General features: G+C 41.9%; 1 protein-coding gene across 1 annotated transcript in view; it reads right to left on the bottom strand.

The window, feature by feature from the left end:
* Positions 1 to 22,281, bottom strand: part of STK26 (serine/threonine kinase 26) — a 34,352-nt gene extending 12,071 nt beyond the window's left edge. Inside the window, exons 1-3 of the mRNA XM_064462979.1 lie at positions 21,954 to 22,281; positions 21,729 to 21,847; positions 6,194 to 6,424 (exon numbers count right to left, since the gene is read on the bottom strand). Coding sequence (XP_064319049.1) covers positions 6,194 to 6,424; positions 21,729 to 21,770 — 273 coding nt within the window. The 5' untranslated portion in view covers positions 21,771 to 21,847; positions 21,954 to 22,281. The remainder of the gene's footprint in view (positions 1 to 6,193; positions 6,425 to 21,728; positions 21,848 to 21,953) is intronic.
* Between the last annotated feature and the right edge of the window lie 708 nt (positions 22,282 to 22,989).

A 22,989-nucleotide genomic window follows, 5' to 3' on the forward strand; every position in this document is an offset into this window, starting at 1 on the left:
TCAGGATTTAAGTTATCTTACAGCTACAAAATTGCATTAATACAGCTGTAAGCTTGTACAATTTTACATGCATTTGTGAAAGACATGATATAAGGGTATAACATTTTACTACCCTACACAAATGTGTTTATTACAGTGCATTCTTTACATGCTTGTACATCACCTACCAGTATGGTTAAAATTACTACTGATCTTGCCAGATACCCAATGAAGATTTAAGAAAAAAATTACTAATACCTAGCTCTAAGATTAATTAAATGGGAAACTCCCATTCAAACTCCAAAATTGAAGATACACTGGTACCCCAAATTACAAAGATATGGGGGTTTGCACCTTTTTGTGTCACAGTAACTGAAAACCAGAGTCAGCTTTATCCCAACAACCTCAAGGAAGTAGACCCTGCCATCTTGTACCAATGATAAGGTTTTTAAAGAGTAAAATAACTGATAACAGACAAATAACACTGCACTGTTAGGTAAAAATATTAAGAGACTGTCCACATTTTAAAAATCACATTTACAAGTCAGATGTACAAGCTGTAGGTAACGAGCAGCTAGGCTGCACAATCTAAGAGGTATCTTACATGGCATCAGCTGAGCTAAGTTACAAATTAGTAAGTCAAGAATTGAAATAAAGACACCTTTCCCTTCCCCGTCAGCAGCAGGAGCATCTGGCAGAGCCTGCATGCAGTGGTAAGCCCCAGGCTCCCTAAGCCTGGGCCACTTCGCCACAGTCAGCCACAACACTGACTGACCCTAGCATGCGAGGAAACAGTAAAGCTGCAGAATACATAGAACGGACAGTACAAAAATAAAATCTCTCACCTGAAATGCTTGCAATTAGAAAACCCTCATAGTTAACATATCTTTTTCCATGTTTCAGTCATGAACAATTTTTAATTATCAGATATGCACTCTTACCAGAGAAAAAACTGAAACTGACTATAAATTGATGCCAAGAATGATCTGCTTATTCAAAGCTTACTTAAAATTGTCTAAAACACCCAAGAATAAGTTCATAAAATGTCCTGAGTGAGAAGGGACCCGCAAGGATCATCAAGTTCAACTCCCGTCCCTGCATGGGACAACCCCAAAATTCACATCATGTGTCTGAAGGCCTTGTCCAAACACTTCTTGAATATTTTCAGGCTTAGTGCCATGACTGTCTCCCTGGGGAGCCTGTTCCAGTGCTCCACCACCCTCTGGGGGAAGAACCTTTTCCTAATATCCAACCTAACCCTCCCCTGGCACATCTTCCTGCCATTCCCTCGGGTCCTGTCATTGGTCACCAGAGAGAAGAGATCAGCGTCTGCCCCTCCGCCTCCCCTTGTGAGGAAGCTGCAGACCATGATGAGGGCTGCCCTCAGCCTCCTCCACTCCAGGCTGAACAAACCAAGTGACTTTAGAGGGGAAAACGTACAAGGAGCAGCTAAACCCTTCCCCAACTTTGCGACCCTCCTCTCCCGTAGCTTTATATCCTTAATGTCCTGTGGTGCCCAAACTGCCCCCAGCACTCGAGGTGAGGCTGTCCCAGCACGGAGCAGGGCGGGACAATCCCCTCCCTCGCCCAGCTGCGATGCAGGGTGTGATGCCCCCCAGGGCACAGTTGGCCCTCTTGGCTGCCAGGGCACGCTGTTGGCTCATGTTCAACTTGCCCTTGACCAGAACCCCCGGGTCCCTCCCTGCAGAGCTGCTCTCCAGCCTCTCGTTCCCCAGCCTGTCTGTACATCCAGGCTTGCCGAGCCCCAGGGGCAAAATCCGCCACTTGCCCTTGTTCAACTTCATACGGTTGGTGATTGCCCAGCTCTCTGATTTGTCTAGATCTCTCTGCGGGGCCTCTCTGCCCTTGAGAGTGTCAACAGCTCCTCCCAATTTTGTGTTGTCAGAAAACTTAGTTTTCCTTCCAGTCCTGCACCCAAGTAATTCATGAAGGCATTACAGAGCACTGGCCCCAAGATGGATCCCTGCGGAAACCTGCTAGTGACTGGCCGCCAGCCCGATGTAACCCCATTTACTGTGACCCTTTGAGCCCGACCCCTCAGCCAATTGCTCACCCACTGTATTATGTGTTTATCCAGGTGTGCGCTGGGCATTTTGTCCAGGAGGATACCATGAGCTTAATCCAAAAAGATTACATCAGCTGTCTTCCCCTTGGTCAACTAGGTGGGTAACCTTTTCATAGAAAGAAATTTAAGTTTGTTAAGCAGGACTTGCCCCTCCTGAACCCATGCTGGCTGCACTGTCTTTCAGATGTTTGTCAGTAACTCCCAGAATAACCACCTCCATACTTTTGCCAGGCACAGAAGTGAGACTGACGGGCCTGTAGTTAGCAGGGTCATCCCTGTTGCCCTTCTTGGAGATTGGGACAACGTTTGCCAGTTTCCAGTCAACTGGGCCCTCTCCAGATTCCCAAGAGCACTGAGAAATCATTGAGAGAGGTCTCGCTATGATATCAGCCAGCTCTTTAAGTACCCTTGGATGAATCTCATCAGGTCCTATTAACTTATATGGATCCACCTGGAGCAGCAAGTCCCGCACTAGTTGGGGGTTGATTGGGAGTTTATCATTCCCACGGTCATGGTTCTCTAGCCCAGGGCTCCAGGGGTCCCAGAGCCCATCATCAGTGTTAAAGACCAAGGTAAAGAAAACATTAAACGTTTCTGCTCTGTCTGTGTCCCTGTTTGTGAGGTGACCATGCTGATCAAGTAACAGGCCAATGTTATTTCTGGCCCACCTTTTGCCATTAACATATTAAAAAAAAAACCAAACCCCTCTTACAGTACTGGCCAGCTTCAGCTCCAGTTGAGCTTTGGCCACACGAATTTCCTCCCTGCAGTGGTGACCAGCATCTCTGTAGTCCTACCACGTTGCCTGACCTTGCTTCCACTGCCCATATACTTTCTTTTTTTTGCTGTATTTCTAGATGAAGATCCCTGCCAGATCTAGATTACTCAACTAAAATATCAATACGTGTTGTAGGCAGCTTGAGTGCCTTTGCACTGAGGGTTTGTTTTGGTATAGTCAGGAAAAGACTATATCTCTGATTTAAGCAGTGCAAAACTTAAAAACATTTCTAATGCCATTCCTAGAGCTTCAGAGAAAGCTACATGTATGATTAATATATTTTAGTAAACTATTTCTATTCCATAAGCATGATCTGAAAGAGGGCGCACTGGCTCAACTGTTTTTCTTTTTTCCCTTTTCGTCTTTATTTATGGGAAAACAAACTCTTAAATTTTGAAATACCTTCTATTTACTCTATGTTTATGCTCTTTTTAACCACTACTTTAAAAGGTATTTCTAGGAATATTTTCGGTGATCTTATATAAGGTATTCACCAACAAACCTATGGAGCCACTTTGAATGTGATCTTCATACCAGTCATATCCATAGTAAACCACTATTAATCTCTGCAGCCTAGGATTTCACTTTGTAATAAGATGTAAATTCCGAAATTTACAGAATTTACAGAAAATTTACAGAAATTTACAGAAACATTCAGAAATAAATTCTGAAAATTATTTCAGAATTTAGCCTCAATGTTCTTTAACCTTTAATTATGAATTCATTTGGTACACAACTATACCTATTTCACCATTTCCAAGATATGTCTACAGGATATAGAGACATTAAATACTTAGCCTGGCAGCCATTCTCAGAGTAATAGCTAAGAGAAAGTTAAAAGCTACAGAAATTAAATAAAACAAAAAAGAGGGTACTACAACTCTCAAAATACCTGTTACTACAATAAAAAGGCAGCATACAAGATTCTTTGCACATTTAAAGCTAATACACTCTTTCCCCTGAGAAATCTCAAGCTGAAAGATCTAGTATTAGTAAAGAAGAATAAATCTAGCCAAAGAAAAATTTAGAGCCAAGATGCTACTTAAACAATCATTTCATTTATTTCTCTTTAATTAGAGACCTAAAAGTACTCATCCATTTGTGGACATTTTTATTCCTTTACTTGAGGAACAGCAAGAAGTAGAATTACCTATCACACTAGTCTGGGATGAAAAACACTCCTGTGAACCATTTTTTTAGTTTGTGTTTTTGTTGTTGTTGCATTTTGGGTTTTTTAAAGAGAAATTTCTTAAAGGAATGTGAAAATAACCAAAATTCCACAAACAACTCCCCAAGCTCTACATATAGAAATTTTCCTTTCCTAAAAATATTAGAAGTGTGACAAGTAACCAGGAGATCAGCATTAATCTTTCAGAATTTATCCATTTAGAATAGAAATGGAAAAAAAGAATTCAAACAGTGGCAGGGAAAGTACTGCAGCATTAACATGATCCTATATCTGCCAGGAATTTTTAAAAAGTAAGAAACCCTACCCAGAAATTGAAAGTTTTATAGCACTGATAAGTAAGTATAGCTATTCTATCTAAGAAAAGGGGTAAAAAGTGAAAGACTTGCATAACAAGGCCAAAGACAACTGCTGTGATGCACAGGTACTTGGGCAGATTTGCAATACCCTTTTTGCTTTCAGTACTTATGTTGCCATAAATAATGAAAAGACTATTTTCTTCCTCTATTCAATCCATGACCTAATACAGCGTTTTCCACTCACCACCCTCCAAACAAACAAAACCCATAAAACAAACCCCCACCAAATCAAGGTTTCATTTCCCCATTTACAGCTGCTGAAATTGCTGTTTAATTCTGAAATTTAACACACACTTTTCCAAGCAAAAACACTTTCCAAGATGTGCCTTGACCTGTTTGTACTGCAGGGCAAACAACTGCACTTTTACAACACAAAGTTAAAATGATGGATACCCAGGATGATAATGTTTAGGACTCATCACAGAAAACAAAGGACTATTTAAAAAAAACCAGACTGACCATGTCTGGATCTGCAGTACCATTTGTGTACTGCTCCAGGGGAACACTGCTAGCTGAATTCAAAGTTACCTTGAGAAGAACCAGCTTGTTCTAATATACTATGATGCAGGGAAGTAAATTCTAGTACATCTCAGAGCTCTACCGCTTAATAAGAAACAAAACAAAGTCCAGTAAAGAGAAGGAAAGATGGGAAACCGGTGACAACTTGTATGTTCACTTCATCATGAAGAACTCACAGAATACTGAGTAACTAAGTAAACAACAAAGCCACCGTAGCTGTCTTATCTTGGCCAAAATGAGAATTTAGTATTTGGAGTACAGCAAATTAAACCACCCACTTAGCATTAAAATCTTAAAAATTGAATACTTTGGCAATTTCTACAAATCTACGAAGAACACTACTAAATAAATACTGCAAATATTTTTATAGTATCACTGAAAGTCACAACACAAATGTGACACAGGAACATTTCTTAGAGATCCATTTTCAGAATAATGTCAAAAAGCCACTATACGTCAAGGAGCCAGAAAAAAAACCAACCAATCCCACAAAGAGTCAAACCTGCCAAAACAACAAAAAACCCACCAAACAGACCAAAACAAACAAAACCCAACAACAAGAAAACCCGCAAGCAAAAAAACCCAGACATTTAAGATAGCTCTAACTATAGTTAACTCTTCAGCTTTTATTAAATGGATTTAGGTTTTTTTTTTTTAATCATCTAAAACATGTATATACGGCACATCATTTAAGCAACATTTTAGGTGATTATATCTAGACAGTTCTCCAAGTTGAGAAGACTTACTCAACATTTTGGATTTCTGTAGGTTTTCTTTTTTGTTTGTTTGTAAGTTATGCCTTAGATAACACTTCACTCCCTGGTTACATAACTGCGGATGTCAGTTTTGCTTTGTCTCAGGCCTACTCTGCTGCATAATTACCAACCCTTCTTTACATGGTGCAAGGTTTCTTTCCATATCAGAGAAAGGTTCTTGTTTATATTGCTACAAAGGTTTTTTTTTAATTCTCCAGAAAGGCCACAAAATTTTGCTAGGGATTGTGGAGGGAGGAGAAACAAATCAAGGTCCAAAAGCAATAGCAACAGCAAGACAACAGCAATCCTCTATCAACTCTGTTCATTCTCTAGCTGTTTTGTAAAAATTCCAGCCTCAAAGAGAGCCACAAAAGGAGGGAAACAAAGTGAAAAGCTCTGTTCAAAGTAAAACAAAAACCTACCAAAAAAAGGTCAAGCTGGCATGATAACTCTTCCTCAATTTTACAATTTTTTTCCTAGCAGCATTCAAAACAACTGGGTGCTAGCAAATCTAGCTGTGCTATACATTACCTTTAAATACGATCCGTAGTATTTTGTTACATAAGGACTATCACACTGACTTAAAACAGTTATTTCTTGCTGTATATCTTCTATTTCGTCTTCTGCTTCCTCAAGGTCTATGATTTTTATAGCAACTACTTGCTGTGTCCGATTATCAATTCCTTTAAAGACTTCACCAAAGGAGCCTTTCCCAATGCGTTCCAGTTTTGTGAATAGTTCTTCTGGGTCTGCTCTGTGGTTCTAGAAAAAAGAACGAAAAAAAGAAAAAAAAAAAACCACAAGTTACTTAATTTACTTCCAAGTTACCAGCCCTCATTACTTCCCAAGAAGGACACCATCCAGATTTATCATCACTAGAAGGCTCACATCAGATAAATTTATATCCTGCACACTAACTTCTAATTCAACTATTAGTTACAGAACATACATTATGCAATTATGTCAAAGTTAAATGAGCTTCACCAAAAAGGGAGTCAGGTACAAACCTCATTTCACTTCCCCACAAAACAACCCTTTAAAATGTAAGAATAGAGCCGTTCTTAACATTAATCCTACTTGTGCAGTAATTCTGAAGGCTGGGGAATTACTGGCACAGAAGCACTAACATCATCATCCAGGCAGAAAAGGCTGGGCTTTCTACCTGGCCAACAGCCTTGGGCAGACAAAGCATCCTACCAAGTAATACAGTGTGGAGCTAGTTGTGAGGGGACTGAACTACCCGGTGTTCACTGATAGATTCCAAGATCTGATAAGATCAGGCGTCTCCAGGGCAGCTAAAACTACTGACAGAAAGTAGAGCAAAAGGGACTGAGAGATGTTCAAAGAAGGAATAAGAAGGCTGGAGCAGAGTACTGAAACTGGGGTACTGATCAGAACTGGTGGGTATCACCCAAGCACGCCTTAAAAAGGGGAGCAGAGCACCAGGCACCATACCCCTGGTGAGGGGACTTGGCTTAAAGTCTCTGTTTACTCACTACTTTAAGTTCAGCAGACTGATTATCACACAAAGACTTTAAATTTCTCAGGTCCAGAAGAAAACAAAAAGGAAGCAAATTCTCATTTTCCCTTCAAGATAAAGCAAGCTACGTGGCTGCTCTGTGTATCCAAAACCCACAGCAGTGAATTCTGAAAGATATGGTTGACTTGCTCCACAGTTTAAGAACGCAAATCTTTAGATCACAGTAAGAAAGTTTGCAGAAAGGTCTTTTCAGGAGGCAAGACACTATTAACAGAACAGCCCACACTTTGCAGAAAAACAGAATTAAATACTATCAGAACTGGGCAAGTCATTGCACAGATCTTTGAACAAGAAATATCTGCCAAAAAAAGCCCTCTGATTCAATAGCAGCGTTTGAAAATATGAGAGATGCTTTGCTTTAGATGTTTCTTGCACTCCAGAACTCAGAACCAGCAAAACAAGTGACAGTTTTGGCAAAAGCAGACATTCAACCCAAGGTACAGATTACCCTACACAACAAAATACTCAAATATCAACATGAAACTCCAGAAAACGTCTTTACACTGGTGCTCTTGAAAATTGATGTGAAAATCTTTACTGGGAAAAAGATACATTACTACTTTAACCTAGTACAAAATGAACAATCTCATTTCCTTACTGGGCCCTTATTGTCATTTCTTCCCTTCTACCAGAACCAGAATTTATTCCACAATATGGTGAGATGAATCAGGAAACAGATTTAGCTGAGATTAACTCTGTCAGGTTTATTTTCAGAGGAATCAGTTCACTGCTCATATATACCAAGCTGTCATTTGTGCTATCACAAGAGAAGGGAACATGAAATAGCATGGCAGATTCATGCTGATCTGTGGAGTCAGATTTTTAGATTTTGCAAATATACAAGACACACTGCTGTTCCTGAGCAGCACATTAAAGCAAGAAGAGATATTTCCCCTTTGTCTACAATGAGCTCACTGCTACTCTGCTCCATTAAAAAAAAAATACCCACACCACCTTCAGAGACATTTAAATCTATTTTCATATGTGTTTCAAAAAATATTGTAGGGACACATGTGGCAAAAGTAGCAGCAACTTCTACTCAGCCTTTCCCTGCTGCTAGAAAAGCTGCAGAACTGTAACTTAGCTAGCAACCTAATGTGTTCCTAAACTACAACATTAGTTGCAATAAGGAATTAGTAACTGATAGTTCTCTGTTTGCAGTAAACACACACACATCCCCTCCAGGAAACAAAAGAGTTAAGAGAGAAGATTGGCAGAACTTGCCATTAAAGTACTAATCTCCAGAAAAAATACCTTCATTCTCATTTTGAGACATGCTTGGAGCCTGGGATACCGTGAATCATTCATGCTAACTAATAGCTATTGTTGATTTGAGATGAAACCTGTTGAACACTTCCAAACAGATAAAAGAACAATTCAATCACAGATACAGTCAGCTAATTCAACCTTTCACAAATGTTTGATGAAGTCGAAGGGTGACACTTGGGTTTTGCTTGTGGAGAAACCTTACACAGAAAATTCTTCTAGGCTCCTCAGTGGAAATGCACATCATCACTCCATCCTAAACACCCACTTAATGGTCATCAACAAACCCGGCCTCCAAACTCTCTCCCCAAGCTACTTCAGGTGAATCAGAGCTCTAAAGGCTATTTTAACTTCCTACAACTCCTCACCCCATTAAGTGGGAGTGCTGGAGTGAAGGGAGAGATGGGCATGGCTGGACTTCCTGACATGGCAGAATCCCATGGGAGGGAGAGGTGCAACAGAGGAGCATCAGAGGAGAACAAACTGTGTGGGGCTACTAGAGGAGAAAGTCACATCCTATTCTGAGAGGATCCTTTCACAGCAAGCCAAGTCAGCTTTACAGCTTCTGTTATTCACCAAGGCTGACAAGGAACTGTAGGACACTCCAGGATAAGGGCAAATATTTCTGACCAACTATGGCTATTATTGAGATAATGTCCTTTGGAAAGGCTTCAAACTTAGAACACTACATAACTTTTAAAATGGCCTTCGAACAAAGACCGCATCTTGAAACAGATTTGCTTTTACCTTTCCTAATTTCCTTATCTTTCAAGACTATTGTTCTACAGGAAGGTTTTTCTACAACAAATAAAAAAAGCCCCAAAACATCAAAACTTTAAAAGACTACTTTTTAAACAAATGTAAATTTATATAGTGCAGTAATGCCTATCCTCCTTCTCTTAGTATAGAAAAGGATGGAGATATATTTTATATAATTAGAAGTGTGTATGTGTGTATACACCCCCCAAATATATACCAATATATTTTTGCGGTACAACTGCCAGCTAAGCTTCTAATATGGTAGAACTTAAGATCTCTCACACTATTAACACTCCTGAGCCAAATGTTATTCCCTGTTCTTTCAGACATCTTTCATTGAACAGGAAAAAGGTTTAGAAGTTTTGAAAGGTGACTGCATGAATAATTGTTGGGTTTGTTTTTTTTTTTTTAAATAAATACCAGTTTCTATGGGGAGTCATGTCTGTTGGGCAGCAGATGGTAACACCACCATAGACAGTGTAGGGACTCCATCATCACCTCTGCAGGGGTAACACCTATAATTGGGCAAATCAGGAAGAGAATCTATGGCTCTTCCCCTCCCCTAAGCCGGTTTCCACCGACAAAAGCAGCAACAAGTATGACAAGCACAGGCCCATTTGCATGCCAACCTCAATCCCGCCAGCACAAGCGTGACAATACAAGCCCTCTGCACAGCTTAGGAAGTCCACCATTTCACCAGTCTGGCACAACCAAAAGGCCTGCAAGAGTGTTCAGTAAAATCTCTCCTCCTCTTACCCAGCCACGTGCCATTACTGTATATGTTTATAAACATATACATATGTTTATAAACACATACAGAGTCACAGGATCATGGTGTAATTCAGCTTGGAAGGGACCTCAGGAGGTCAGCTAGTCCAACTGCCTGCTCAGAAGCCCCAAATAAAAACCACTATAGCATAACTTTTGCCAGGACACCTGCATTAGCTGCATCCAGTATTCTGCCAATACAGCTTATATAAGCATTTTATTTTTATTCCAATAAACACAGCTATGCAGCAATGTCTTGGCTGCATTCTGCTACAAGAATGACTGGCTGACTCGCCTTCCCACCGCTGACCCTTTCATGTACCTGTTCTCCAAATTCTGTGTTCTTCCTTTGAAACACAGTTAAAGCACACTGAATATCTAACTTCCAAGGTTATACAGACACCTACTGACATACACAAAATTAGAAGAAACAGTATCTATGTTAAACTGCTTCAAGATCTGTCAGTGCAGGACACCTCTTTTACGGAAACAGGTCTTCTAAGAAGTTTCATTAACAAATTTTGTTACAGGGTACTGAGTACAACTGGATGAAAAAAACCAAAGCTTCAAAGAATCTTGGACAGAGACTGAGCTAATGTCTTGATCTAATGAAATCAAAACCAGGATCCTCTAGGTCTCCCAAAGCAAATAATTTAACATAGTCTTGTGAGATTTCTTATAAGTAGTCTGTCAATGTGAAAACATACAACCTGTTGTCTTAACAGTATTTCTAAAACCGGACCCAAGAGTGCTGTTATACTATGTCAATTTTCAAACATCTCCCAGGCTTTTTCAAGGGAACTTCTGTTCCAGATATTGCAGCAATACTACAGAATAGCTCACCTACATTGGGAGACATAACTCAAATACACATTAGATAAAGAGACAATAATTGCCTCAAAAGATTTTATAAAAGTTTGGTAAGAGAAGACTAGAGTGTCTACTTGTATGTTTTTCAAGTATCCACTACTATGGCATCCTAACTCGAACTGGTATCTTTGAAAGCCGTTAGAATTACCTGTGTGTTTAAAAGACTGCCATTTCAAGCAACTGCTCACTAAAATAAGACCCTGATCTTCACAGCCAGGGTGAAGTCAAGGGTAAACTATAAGAAAAAGAGCTATCTTACAGAAAGGTTGAAGACAAGGAGGTGATTATGTTACGGCAAAATATTTAAAACCAAACCAGTCCAAAATCAACCCACCATCAAGAAACCACCCCAGTAATTAATTTGTTGTGCAGCCTCACAGCTACATTTTTAAAATGCCAGATCAGAAATGTACACCAACTTTGTTGCTGAAGCCAGCATGCACTGCACCATTTCTCTTAAGTCCCACTGCCTGCACTGTCTGAATTATGGCTAACAATAAAATTAAATAGCAATTATGAGGCCTAGTTTATTATCTGTAAAATCTAAAAGATACCTTTTATTGTCTTAAGAATGAAAACCTGAAATACATGAGTAAAAAAGACACTTGAAAGTCAATATAAGAAAAACAGATTAAAAGTTAAGACATTTAATCTAGACTCAGCATTTAACTGACTCGTACAAAACACTGCATCTGGGTTGAGCACATGGACATCATAGGTAATCAGTCCGTTCACAGACATTTATCTAGTCTCAGATAATAAAGCACCTCTAAGTTTTTTTTCTGTTCAGACTCCCCAAAAAATTGAAATTAAGAGGGAATAAGATTAGTAAACCTGACACGCTATGGGACTTCTTAGAGTAATATCTTGATCAACAGATACATTCACCTTAATTAAATTTCTTTCCATATACTATCTGCATGTAGTTTCAGGTATTTTATACATACATTATACACCATACATAGTCTGTTATGTAACAATACATATTCACATATATTCTATATATTTCCATATTTTACCTGCATAAGGAATGTCCTATTTCTTTAAAATAAAGCCACCACAGGCAGTGACAGATTTTTAACTCCTGGAGCTCCTCCCCACCTTCCACCCCCCACTTTATTTTAAAATCCTATTACAATTAAAGTTACCCAAACCAACAGTGCCATAGGCATGTGCATGTACTTATATATATATATATATATGAATTTAAATAGTTTGAAGTTAATGAAGACACAGATCCAGTATTACTTTTAAAGAATCAGAAAACAATGAACCATTCAAAACAAGGGCAAAACCTGTAGATACCTTTTTTCTCCATCTTGCACACACACTCTTGCTCCTTAGAGACTTCCGCATGTAACTGAACTCTGATGCTACCCTGCAGTCCTGTCCAAGACTCAAACATCAGTATAGTAGATAATTCATTATATTTACTGGAACTGTATGATACATACTGAAGAAGAAAATTATTTTAACAACAAAACAATTTGATTTTGTGAAGTATCAAACTTCTACATTATTGAGCTTTTCTACACAGTAGGTAGCAAAACTAGATCTGAGCTTTGTTGTCCTTAAATGGGACCCTGACCTCTCTTACACCCTTTATGAAATATCTCCTGTATCTGACAAGGTGAAGACTCATTGCAACTTCTAGTGAGAACCTGGAGAACTTCAATATAAAACAGGAGCAAAAATAAGCAAGCAAAACCCCCAGGTAGCTTTGGTTTCATCAAGCCAGCCATGAGGCGAGCTGCTTGAAAATTTCTGTGACTATCAAAACTTTAAAATCAGCAGACCCACCCATTCTCAGATTTTTAAGGAATCACCTTTGTCTTCAAACTGTCTCTGACCTGTGACAGATGCAAGCTGTCAATCGTACGTTGTGCTGAAAATGGAAACCACTGAACTCACTTCCTCTATTCTTAGCTATTCTTTCACTTTGGTAACACAACATGAAGCAGCTTAGGAAACAGCATAAATAAGCAAAAAGAAAGAACAACAACACATCTCCCAAAGATTAGCTCTTTGACACAGGCAATTTAAAAAATTTACACCAATTATTTATGAAGAGTATTCTGCACTGAGGAAACAAAGAGAAATTTCTCATGCCAGTGAGCTTCTCTGTAATTGAATATCCTTACATTTCATATGGAGTCCCATTAGCTTCCATTCTATGTATCAATTCCTTTTAATCACTTAGCATCTTTAAAAAAAAATAAATAATCAAACTACTGCATACAGCTGCATATCCTTCAGTCTGCTCACATCTCTGAGGAGCATGGCCTACCAAATGAGTCGGAGGAATTAAAGAGGGAGGGGGCACAACTATGTGGCTAGGTCTTTACTATGATTTGAAAAAGACTAAGTGACTGAATGCTCTACAGCTAGGAAGGGTGGACATCCTTAGATGGAGACAGAAGTCAGTTCAAGAAATCAACAGGTTGTGGTGTCCCAAAGTGTTGAAATTCCGTTCTGCATTTATTAGAGTTCAACAAGCTGATCTTTCAAAACAAATATAATCTCCTTTGTTGAACAGTGCAGAACAAGTGACCACTGGATGGGTAATTAACCCACCTCAATGAACTAACTGCCTGTACACCTGAACTAGAAATCAGAAGACAGAAATCCTGCCATTTGTCATTGCTGAAGAGCATTCGTGATTGGTCCATTTTACAAACTGCTGTGAAAAACCTAATCTGCAGAGAGATTACAAAAGCCATGTCTAATTGGAACATGGAAAAATAACCATTTATGGGCTGCAGCCTACTTTCAGCAGTATGCCTTCCCTTTCAGCAAGCGGCCCGCTTATCAGTAAACAGTTGGGGTTTTTTTTTTTTTTTTGCCACACCCATTTGAAGGAACAACTACGTCAAAACTCTGCCAGCAATAAACTATATCATTACGGCATTTGGACTATTTTCCTAATATTTAGAGGTTCAGTATCTACACCTAAATGGCAAGGGCTACATAAATTTTACTGGCCTCCTCATGGCTCTATCTTAGAAACCATTTTAGCATTTTTTCTGTGCAAGTCAGAACTTGATACACAGATTTTCCTCCTGTAAATAAGATTAAACTTGTACTACAATCCGGAGAGAACAAAAATAACAAAATCCAGCTTTGTAACTTGCCAGTTCATAAACTAGAACGCAGCAACTAGACCTCAAGTTTAACACACACATGTATCTTTGTTAAATCTGTCTACTGAAGTAGCCATTGCTTATTTTCAGGCTAAACAAAATTAAAGCAAGGAAGAAACACACTGGTTGAAAAGGATGGCTCCAAAACACAATGTGGGTTAAAGAGCAGGCCACAACTTTATTTACCACAGATAACATAATCACTGCCTGCAATGAACCCCAAGTGGGAACCCATGGTTAGAGGATATCACACCATTCCTTAGCTTTGCTAGGGACCATTTTGAGAAAGGGAGGCAAACACTAACATCCTAGGTTTCTGTCCTCTCCCCAAGGCTAGATGACCACAAGCTTGAAAGCGGTAGTCTCCTTTTGAATACTGGTCCTTGATCATATCAATCATACTGGACCTGAAGCTACAAGAAGCACACAATGAAAAACCAGAAATACAACTCCAAAATGAGCTACAAAGGAAGCAAGAAACCTACCCTGCCAGAACCAACCTGCCCGTTTCAGGAAACTCCTTTTTCAATTACTTCGCAGCTCATTCATGGCACGGCAAAGCATCTCATTACATAAAAGGCGAGGGGAAGGGGGAGGGGAGGAAGAGAAACACCCTGAAAAAAAATTCAGATTCTTCTTGCCAACTAGGCTGGAATAAAGCTGTGCAGGAATGTAAAAATGTTCTTGCTATGACCGGTTGCCAGATGACACCTTCCTAGGTGAGAGATCAACAGCAAGCTCATCTTGCTCCACTTGTAATTCTCTATACGCTTTTAATTGATTTATGTAGTATAAATTCAATCTTTTTCACTCAGTGTTTTACATTTAGGTGCTTTACAACACTCATGGCCATTTCAAGCTGTACAGTGTTTTTATTATTCTGCATTCAGCTCCCAACACAGAAACCTGCATTGAAATATAACTTGACATCTAGCAGAGCATAGGCACCCTCTGACTCCCCCCGCCCAGTCAATATTATTCAAATATTCAGAACATACAACAGTACCCAGCTGAAAGGAAAGCCTGCAAAAAATCGGGGAGCAGGGGAAAAAAACTGAAAAAACCCACATTCTTCAAGACTGAACAGATGGTTCTTGAATTCTGGTTCATGAAAACAGTGAAGCCACCCTGGGCTCTCAGACTCCCCCTTCCAACACACAGCTCAAGTAACACTTCTCATTCCTTCTTCTCCTTCATCAATGCATACAGAATTCATGCAGATCCAGGACAGATCACACCACAAAACATTTCCAGATACACTGCCTCAATCAAGACCATTCAAATACAGATTTTGGCAAGACAAACTTGGTTTCACACTTCTAAGAGTCAACTATGCAGTTCTTCAAAGCTTTCTTCATAAAGACCTAAGCCAAAGGCATGCTCTCTCCCAAGCTATGGACCTAATCAATATAGCCTCTCTCTGCAAAACCACACGCACAAGATATGAGGAAGAATGAGACTGGCGAGCTACTGCTACCTTGTTGGTCTCTTTATTAATTGTTTCTCTGACTGAGCTCTTTTTGCCAGATTTACTTGGCTAGCAATCCCTCTGGCAGGATGGATTTCAGTGAATATCACTAGATGGGCACCCTTCCTATGAGATTTAAGTCTCTCCTTCAGAGCTAAGGAGTGTCCTCAGTGATCCTCATCTAATCAGCAGAACAGACTTGTTCTAGAAGAACTGTTAGAAGTTTAAATTTAAAGAACAAATGACAATTCTTTAAATAGAGTAAAAATTGGTGAGGCAGTATTAGAAAAGAATTTGATTTTCATTTATTGTAAGTTAGAACAAAATAGCAGGATTTGGAACAGTAGTTCCTCACCAATCTTTATGTCTGCAAAGACAACATACACGTAGCCACTAATTACAGCATGTCAGAAAATTACTTGTTACAGAAGAATTTCAAAACCAACTTTGTACTGTTCATCCCCAACCCCATCCCTGAACTCTTCAAGTGTCTGTCAATTATTAAACTCAGTCCCTAAGAATAAATGAAAGACAAAACAATAGTCCGTTATCACTTCTCAGAGTTGGTGACTCTTTCTTATGTCTGAAGGTAATCACCAAAGAGCAAACGAATAGTACTTTTACTAACAGGCTTAAAATTCATCCTTTCACTTTTGGAGTTGACTGAAAACAATGAAAACTGAGGATAATACACTTGCCTATCTTTACTGAGATGTTTCATAGGTCTCATCACAAATACTGCTGCAGAGGCACTTTCAGTCATATATATGCTTCATGGTGTGCCATAAAGTTACTATATATAAACAACCCTCCCCTCAAAATAAGCATCTAAAGAATTTTGTTTCTCTCTTTTTTTTTGTTTAACAACATATTGAAATATATTACTGAGCTACTACTTGCTACAAATTCTCCTTTTTGAAGAAAAGAACATCATAAAAAGAAAAAGAAAACTTTCATCAGGATTTGTAAAGCATGACAATAAAACACTCATGTTCAAAAACAGCCAGTGTGAAACTTTTCAACAGAAAAAAAAACACTGAAGTAACGATTATATAGTTTTAAAAGTTAAAAGTCTGGTTTCAGATGTAGTGTTTTTACCTTTTGGGGGAAATGATCCTCTGCCCAAAACTGAGAGTATATGACGGTACAGAACAGCAGAGAGATTAAGGCGAGACGAGTTGAGTTTGTTTTACATGCTCTCTGCAGCTTCCGCAGACTTGCCTCTGAATTCCAGGTCAGTGCACTTAACACATGTATAAAACTGTAAAATCTGCACAAAAAATACTAGTAAAAGACTGCTGTGGATTTTTTCTTCTAAGCCTTATGAAAGCATCCGCTGAATTCCAGCTGATTATATACCTACACAGATCCCATGTATCAAATGCTTTCCAGAGCTCACGCTCTCCTCCTCCTTTGATAACAGTAAGACAGCATGACTGAGCCCTACTTTTCCTTGTCATCAGAATAACTTATCACAATGCACAAGATGGAATAACCAAGTTCAGCTAATAAAGCCTGAGCTGAGTTAGCAGACTACTGTTAGCTATGATACAGCTTGTATATCAAGCACAACCAGGAAAGGAACAACTGCAGTGTTGAATTCCACAAATATTTTAATGCATATCTCCCTCAAGTAGCAAACAGGCACGTTCTCCACAGGTCTTAAAATACTATCTTCCTGCACTCTGCCTGCACTGTGGCTCAAAGTACAAATCACAGAACTGAAATTGGACAATGTATTCATCACCAAATCACTGGATCATAGCTTAATCACAAGAAATCCCTGTTTTCAAGGCACTGTGGAATCCTTCTGGCATCCTGCAAGTGCTAGACTTCCCAGTTTCCTTTAAGTCAGTCATGTCTCTAAATAAGAAAAATGTAAAGCCTTTTCAAAGTCACTGTAGAAGCATCTGGATATATCTCAGTTCCTAGGAGAGGAATAAATTAACAGATCCTTCAATGGATATTTCCTCAAAGGTTTAAGTTCCTCTAATGACCACCTTCTAAACATTTAAGCACTTGACAGTAACAGACTGCTTGCTCTTAACAGAAGTCATATGCTTGTAACTACAAATGCATAAGGTTTACCAGAAATGTGACACATTTCCAGACTACCTTTCAGCACCACACAAAGAGCCCATTTCTACAGGTGCACTAATTTAAGAGAAAATATATTTCTTTCTTTGGTCTATGAAAAAGACCACCTCCAAAATTAAGTGCTACCTCTCCTTTCATCTTTCTATACCCACCCAATAACTAGATGTTAACCAATCTGCCTCTGAGCATCCTGCAGGGAGAAACTCTCCAGCTGCCAGGCTCAGGTTATTCAGTGAGCAGCGCCCTACAGCCAGTCTATTAACTGGCAGCACAGAGAGCAAAGCTCACCTTTACATCCAACTTTGTATTTAATCAAGCAATCCTTCAATTGTGAATCAGAGTACACTGGCTGACGGGTCACATGCTTCTGGCTGCTCTGCTTTTAGAGGAAGTTAGGTTCTTTATTGCAAGATAGTCTGAACGCCAATAAAAACAGATGGAGATCAGGTCTAAACAACCTTTCTGGCTGCACTCAGGACTACTGCCATACAGGATCAGGAGATATCAACAAAGCCATGAGAAAGGAAACAAAGAGCATTTAGATGAGTAGGATAGCAGACATAAAGGGAAATAAAGACCCAAACCAGGTTCCAAAGATGCACATACTGACAAGAAGAAATGCAAATGAAAAGAATCAACATTTCCATCAGTTAATGAACAAATATTTTACAGACTTAAAATTTTGCACTACAAATTACAATAAGAAAAGGGGAAGTTTATAGATAAAAATTCTACCAGGTAAAAAAGGCATTTATTACTTGAGTGATGTTCCATTGCTGAAGTTTACAGACTATTTTGGAAAATTAGGGAGTTAACAGAGAGCAAGATTTCCTCACCGTCCACCTTAGAAACGTTAATTGCTGCTCATCTGCAAACTTACAAGTAAGAGAGGCTGGGAAGCATTCAGGATTGGAGTACTGTAAGAGATGCTGCCAATAATGTAAGTTCATCAGAAATGCATCATTCTGAAATGACTGACGTAATTTAAACTTCCTGGTCATTTGAAGTGAACATAACCCTCTGAATATCCATCCTGCCTGCTAAGCAAGAGAAAACCAGTAGTGTATGACTACTCGTAAAGGGGTCCAACACCTCCACTCCAGCTCCGTTTTCAGAACAGGCCCTGGATTGGTAAGAGACACATGTAGGCTCTAACAGCCCTCTTGCAAGCCATACCCAGAGATGCTCTGTATGAGTTCAACTGGATTCCTTGAAGATAGTGCCAGTGGACAAGTTTCTCACTGTGAGATCTCAAAGCATTCCAGACTAAGAACTAGTCTGAATATCTTTATCCCAAGGAACAAAGTTACAGTGACATTACTGAATAAAAGCTCCAACCTGACATTCAAACTCACTGCAGACTGTGCTTCATGTAACCAGGACACCTTAATTGTGTTCACATAGTTCCATCAATCTTTCATTTTTCCCTCTTGTCTTGGATTCTGTATAAAATGCAATAATTTGGGGTATCATACTCAGCATCAGAGCACTTATTTTATACATTCACCGAGTACTCTGATTTTATTGAATGGGCTTAGAAGTTTGGCAGTTGGTAAGTTAACATCATACAATCGGATCAAATGGAGCCCTTCCAAAGGAGCAAGGAAAATGAACGTGTTTAGGAAGTTGTTTGCACAGGCAGGAATTGTTAGGCATAAAATTTGGTTTTGTTAGGGACACAAGACAGGTTATACAGAACACAACTGCTACATAAACAAAAGGTTCTGTAACTACTCATAAGGGCAACAGATAATACTACCTCTGGGTCTTCCATTGTTGCCAGGGTACAGAAAGTCAGACTCTGAGTTCACAAAAATAACTGTGACTTTCTGTCATTTGCCATGCTTGGATTATTATTTTAAAGGGAACCTGACTCTTCATAAGATGAAAGATCTTAAAACAGTCCGAAGAGCTTCTGCTATACTTTGGCGATAAACTGTCAAAGTCTTCTGAGTATGGGTATTACATAATAAATTATTTCTGGAATTTTATTGATACTGTCTTTTTGTATAATGAGATGGGATTGAAAGTGTAAGATTACCATTAGGTTGAAAACTTCAAACCTGTAACACATTCTCTGGCAAATTCAGTTTCCAACTGTTACATTCAATAAAATGCTTCTCCCAACACAGGCTACAAAACAAGGGGTTTGACATTACAAGCACTTTCCCACAGTGATAGTTTTAACTATTAGACCTTCTTCCATTAGAGAAGAAACTTTATTCCTTCTTCAGTCAAACACCACGCATTTACTTTAACACTGAACAGAAGCAGGGAGCCTTATATCATCACTGGGATGATCCTGACTGAAGATTTCAAATAGGTTAAAAACACAAACGAAGCAACCCTTACACCTCAGACTACCTCTCCCTGTCTAGAACACTAAAAAAAAAAAAAAAGAAAACACCCAAGCCAACTTTATTATGACTCTTATTCTAAAAGAAAAATGAGCAGGTGAATAGAATAATTTTGCACCAAACTGTATTTCTTTGTATTCTAAGACCTTCAGGACTTGTGTAATAGCCTTCATAAAAAAAAGTCACCAAGGGAAAAATATATTTTAACTCTATGCAGCTGTAAATATCTTAGAGTTAAATGTTTTAAACCTACAGATATATGTTAAGGGGTCTGGGTTAACCTAACAATACTAGTGGAACTCAGTGTGCTATTACATAAAGTTTATTGGTTTAACAATGGAAAATAGTTAAATAATTTCAAGGTCTTTTTGTGATGACAAGGCAGCTATGGAAAATAGGACAGCAATACATTAAGCAGATATAAAAATGAGGAATTGATAAACTCTGATTCTGAAATAGAAGTCTCTCAAATACAAACACACTAAAAATGACAGAGGATATAAATAAAGCAGCTCAGGCTGAAAGCCTCTAAATCTTTATCAAAATTTTCTTTAGGTTCCTATTGTTAAGGATGTCCCAATACAACAGTAACCTCGACACATCAACGGAACAGGGAGGCTGAGGTGGTTTACATGCTCTTCAATGAACAGAAAGTCAGTGGATGACCCAAATTTAACTGACTTCAGAAAGCCGGCAGATTGTTAGAAATCAGAAAGGTAAACCAAACCTTGGTATTGTAACAGACCTAAAGTAATAAGTAAATATTGTTTTTACATCAATTCTACACTTTCTAAAAATGGATGAGGATATCCGAGTAAGAGAAATTTTAACTTTCTGTTCTGAAACCTCCTGAACTTTCAACTGTATCTCTCACATACACAGAGACGTATCATAAAGACTTCTGTTATTTGAACTGAAAACCAGTATTGTATAGGCACGACTACCCCACAAGTGAAGAGAATGTTCAAAACACTGACCTGGCTGCGGGTGCCTGACAAGCAGAAGTCAGCACTGAAACGAGTTTGGTCCTCAGCTCCTTTACGTTTGATAAAGATCTCTGACCAAACACAAGTTAGATCGCTCACCAGAGCGGAACAAAGAGTCAGAGGTATCCCACCTTTCCTATGAAAAATGAGTTACACAGGAGCGCGTCTGCTTTCTAAGCGGGTATCAGAAGCACAGAGAAACGGCACCAGGTCCCCTTGCTAGGCGGAGAGAGGGGTAAGCTCCCGACAGACGACGGCTCCCTCGCCGTTACACCCCCCCATTAACTGCAGGGTCCTCGGAGACGCTGCGCTGCAGGCCCAGCGCCGAGCGCACGTCGGTGGGGAAGTCCTGCAGGAGGTGCGCTCGCCAGCGAGCCCGATATGTCATTTACTGCACACTCACACGCCCTGCGATTAACTTCATTTCGCCTTTAATCAGTTTTAGAAGCTCTTACGCGTGCTCCTGGATGCAGCACCGAACAAAGGGGGAAGGGAGGGAGGGGGAGCCCCGCGCCCCCGCGGGGCTGGCTGCAGGTACGCGGCCCCGGGCGGAGCGGGGCCCCCCCGGCGCCCACCGTTACCTCAGAGCACACCCCCCCCCCGTTCGCTCCCTCGGCCCGAGGTCCGGCCCGCGCTCCCCCGAGGCCCAGCCAGGCCTTCCCGCGACCCCTCCGCGCCCAGGCCGGCCCCGCTTCGCCCACCCGCCGCCCCAGCCGCGGCCTCCACCCGGTGGGGCCGCAAGCGCCGCTTCCGGAGCCGGGGCCGAGCCCGGGCCCGTCGCCTCCATTTTGGGGCCGGCGCGGCGCAGAGCTCACCTGCATGCCGGGCACTTGCACCGCCACGGGCGAGTGGGCCATGGCGGGCTGCGGCGGCCGGGCGCCGCCCGCTGCTCCCCTCTCTCGGCCTCCCTGCTCCTGGGCGGCGGCGGCGGGGCCTGGAAGGACAAAGCGGCGGGGAGGCGGCTTTAGCGCGGGCCGCGCTCCCTCCTTCCCTCCCCGCGGCCCGCCCTGCCCGGCAGCCCCCGCCTGCCGTCGGCTCACCTAGCGGCCGCGAGGCTGGGGTCGAGCTGCGCGACGCGGGCGGGAAGGGGGTCCCTAGCGCCGCTCTCCCATGCCCGCCGGGCTCCTAGCAGCGGCCCTGCCGGCTGGCGCCGCTCGCCCTGCCCATGCCCCCCTCCCCGGTCCCGGCGCGGGGGCGGCTGCTCAGGGCCTCCCGGAGAGGCGTGCGGGGTGGCGGCTCTCGGCACGGCCCAGGCTGGGCTCAGGACGCCATGTCGGCCTCCGGCAAGAAGCGGCGGCGGCTGCTGTGCGGCGGCGGCAGCGGCTTCTTCCGTCTCAGCTCCAGCCTCGCGGGGCGGAGCCGCCGCCGCCACACGGGCCCCCGCGTCAGCTGCCCCCGCCTCCCCGACCGCCTCGGGCCGCCCGCGCCGGGCGGGCAGGGACCGGCGGCCGCGCTGAGGGAGGGAGGGAGGGAGGGGCGGTAGCACCGGCAGCACCGGCACCGACCCCACCTCAGCTCCGGCACCTCGTCAGCTCCGGCGACCCGCCGCGCTGGCCCGGGCCCGGCTCGGGGACGGGGCCGCCCGTTGCCCTGGGCCCCTCGGGCACTGTCGCACCGGCCTGGACCCCGCAGGTGCTGTCGCAGGGTCCTGTCCTGACACAAACGCTGTCACAGCCCCTGGAGCCGCGGACACAGGGCCTCAGCCCCTTCCACCCCCCAAACACCCTGTCAGCACTGCGCCTGTGCCCCTGGCTCCCGCGCCCCAGAGGCATACAGGTACAAATAGATGATTGAGTATCCGGATATTTTATGGGTCTTACTTGCTTTTGTGGCACAAAGAGTCGGTGTGGTCTGGCCTCGGGGCTGCTCCGGGCAGCCAGCCACGGCGAAGGCAGGGTGGGCAAGCCCGCTGCAGCTGTGGAGGTCCCGGCCCCAGTTTGGGGTGGTCGGTGTCCTTGCCTCCCCAGGAGGATTTCCCGCCCGCCCAGGCCGGCTCTGGGCCAGCCCTGCCGCTGCTGCTGCAGAACCCTTGTGCCCGTCACCGCCGCCTTCTTCCCCGGCTGCCCCCCGCGTTCT

This window comes from Phalacrocorax carbo, chromosome 11 (assembly GCF_963921805.1).
Source record: "Phalacrocorax carbo chromosome 11, bPhaCar2.1, whole genome shotgun sequence".
NCBI classification, from domain to species: Eukaryota; Metazoa; Chordata; class Aves; order Suliformes; family Phalacrocoracidae; genus Phalacrocorax; species Phalacrocorax carbo.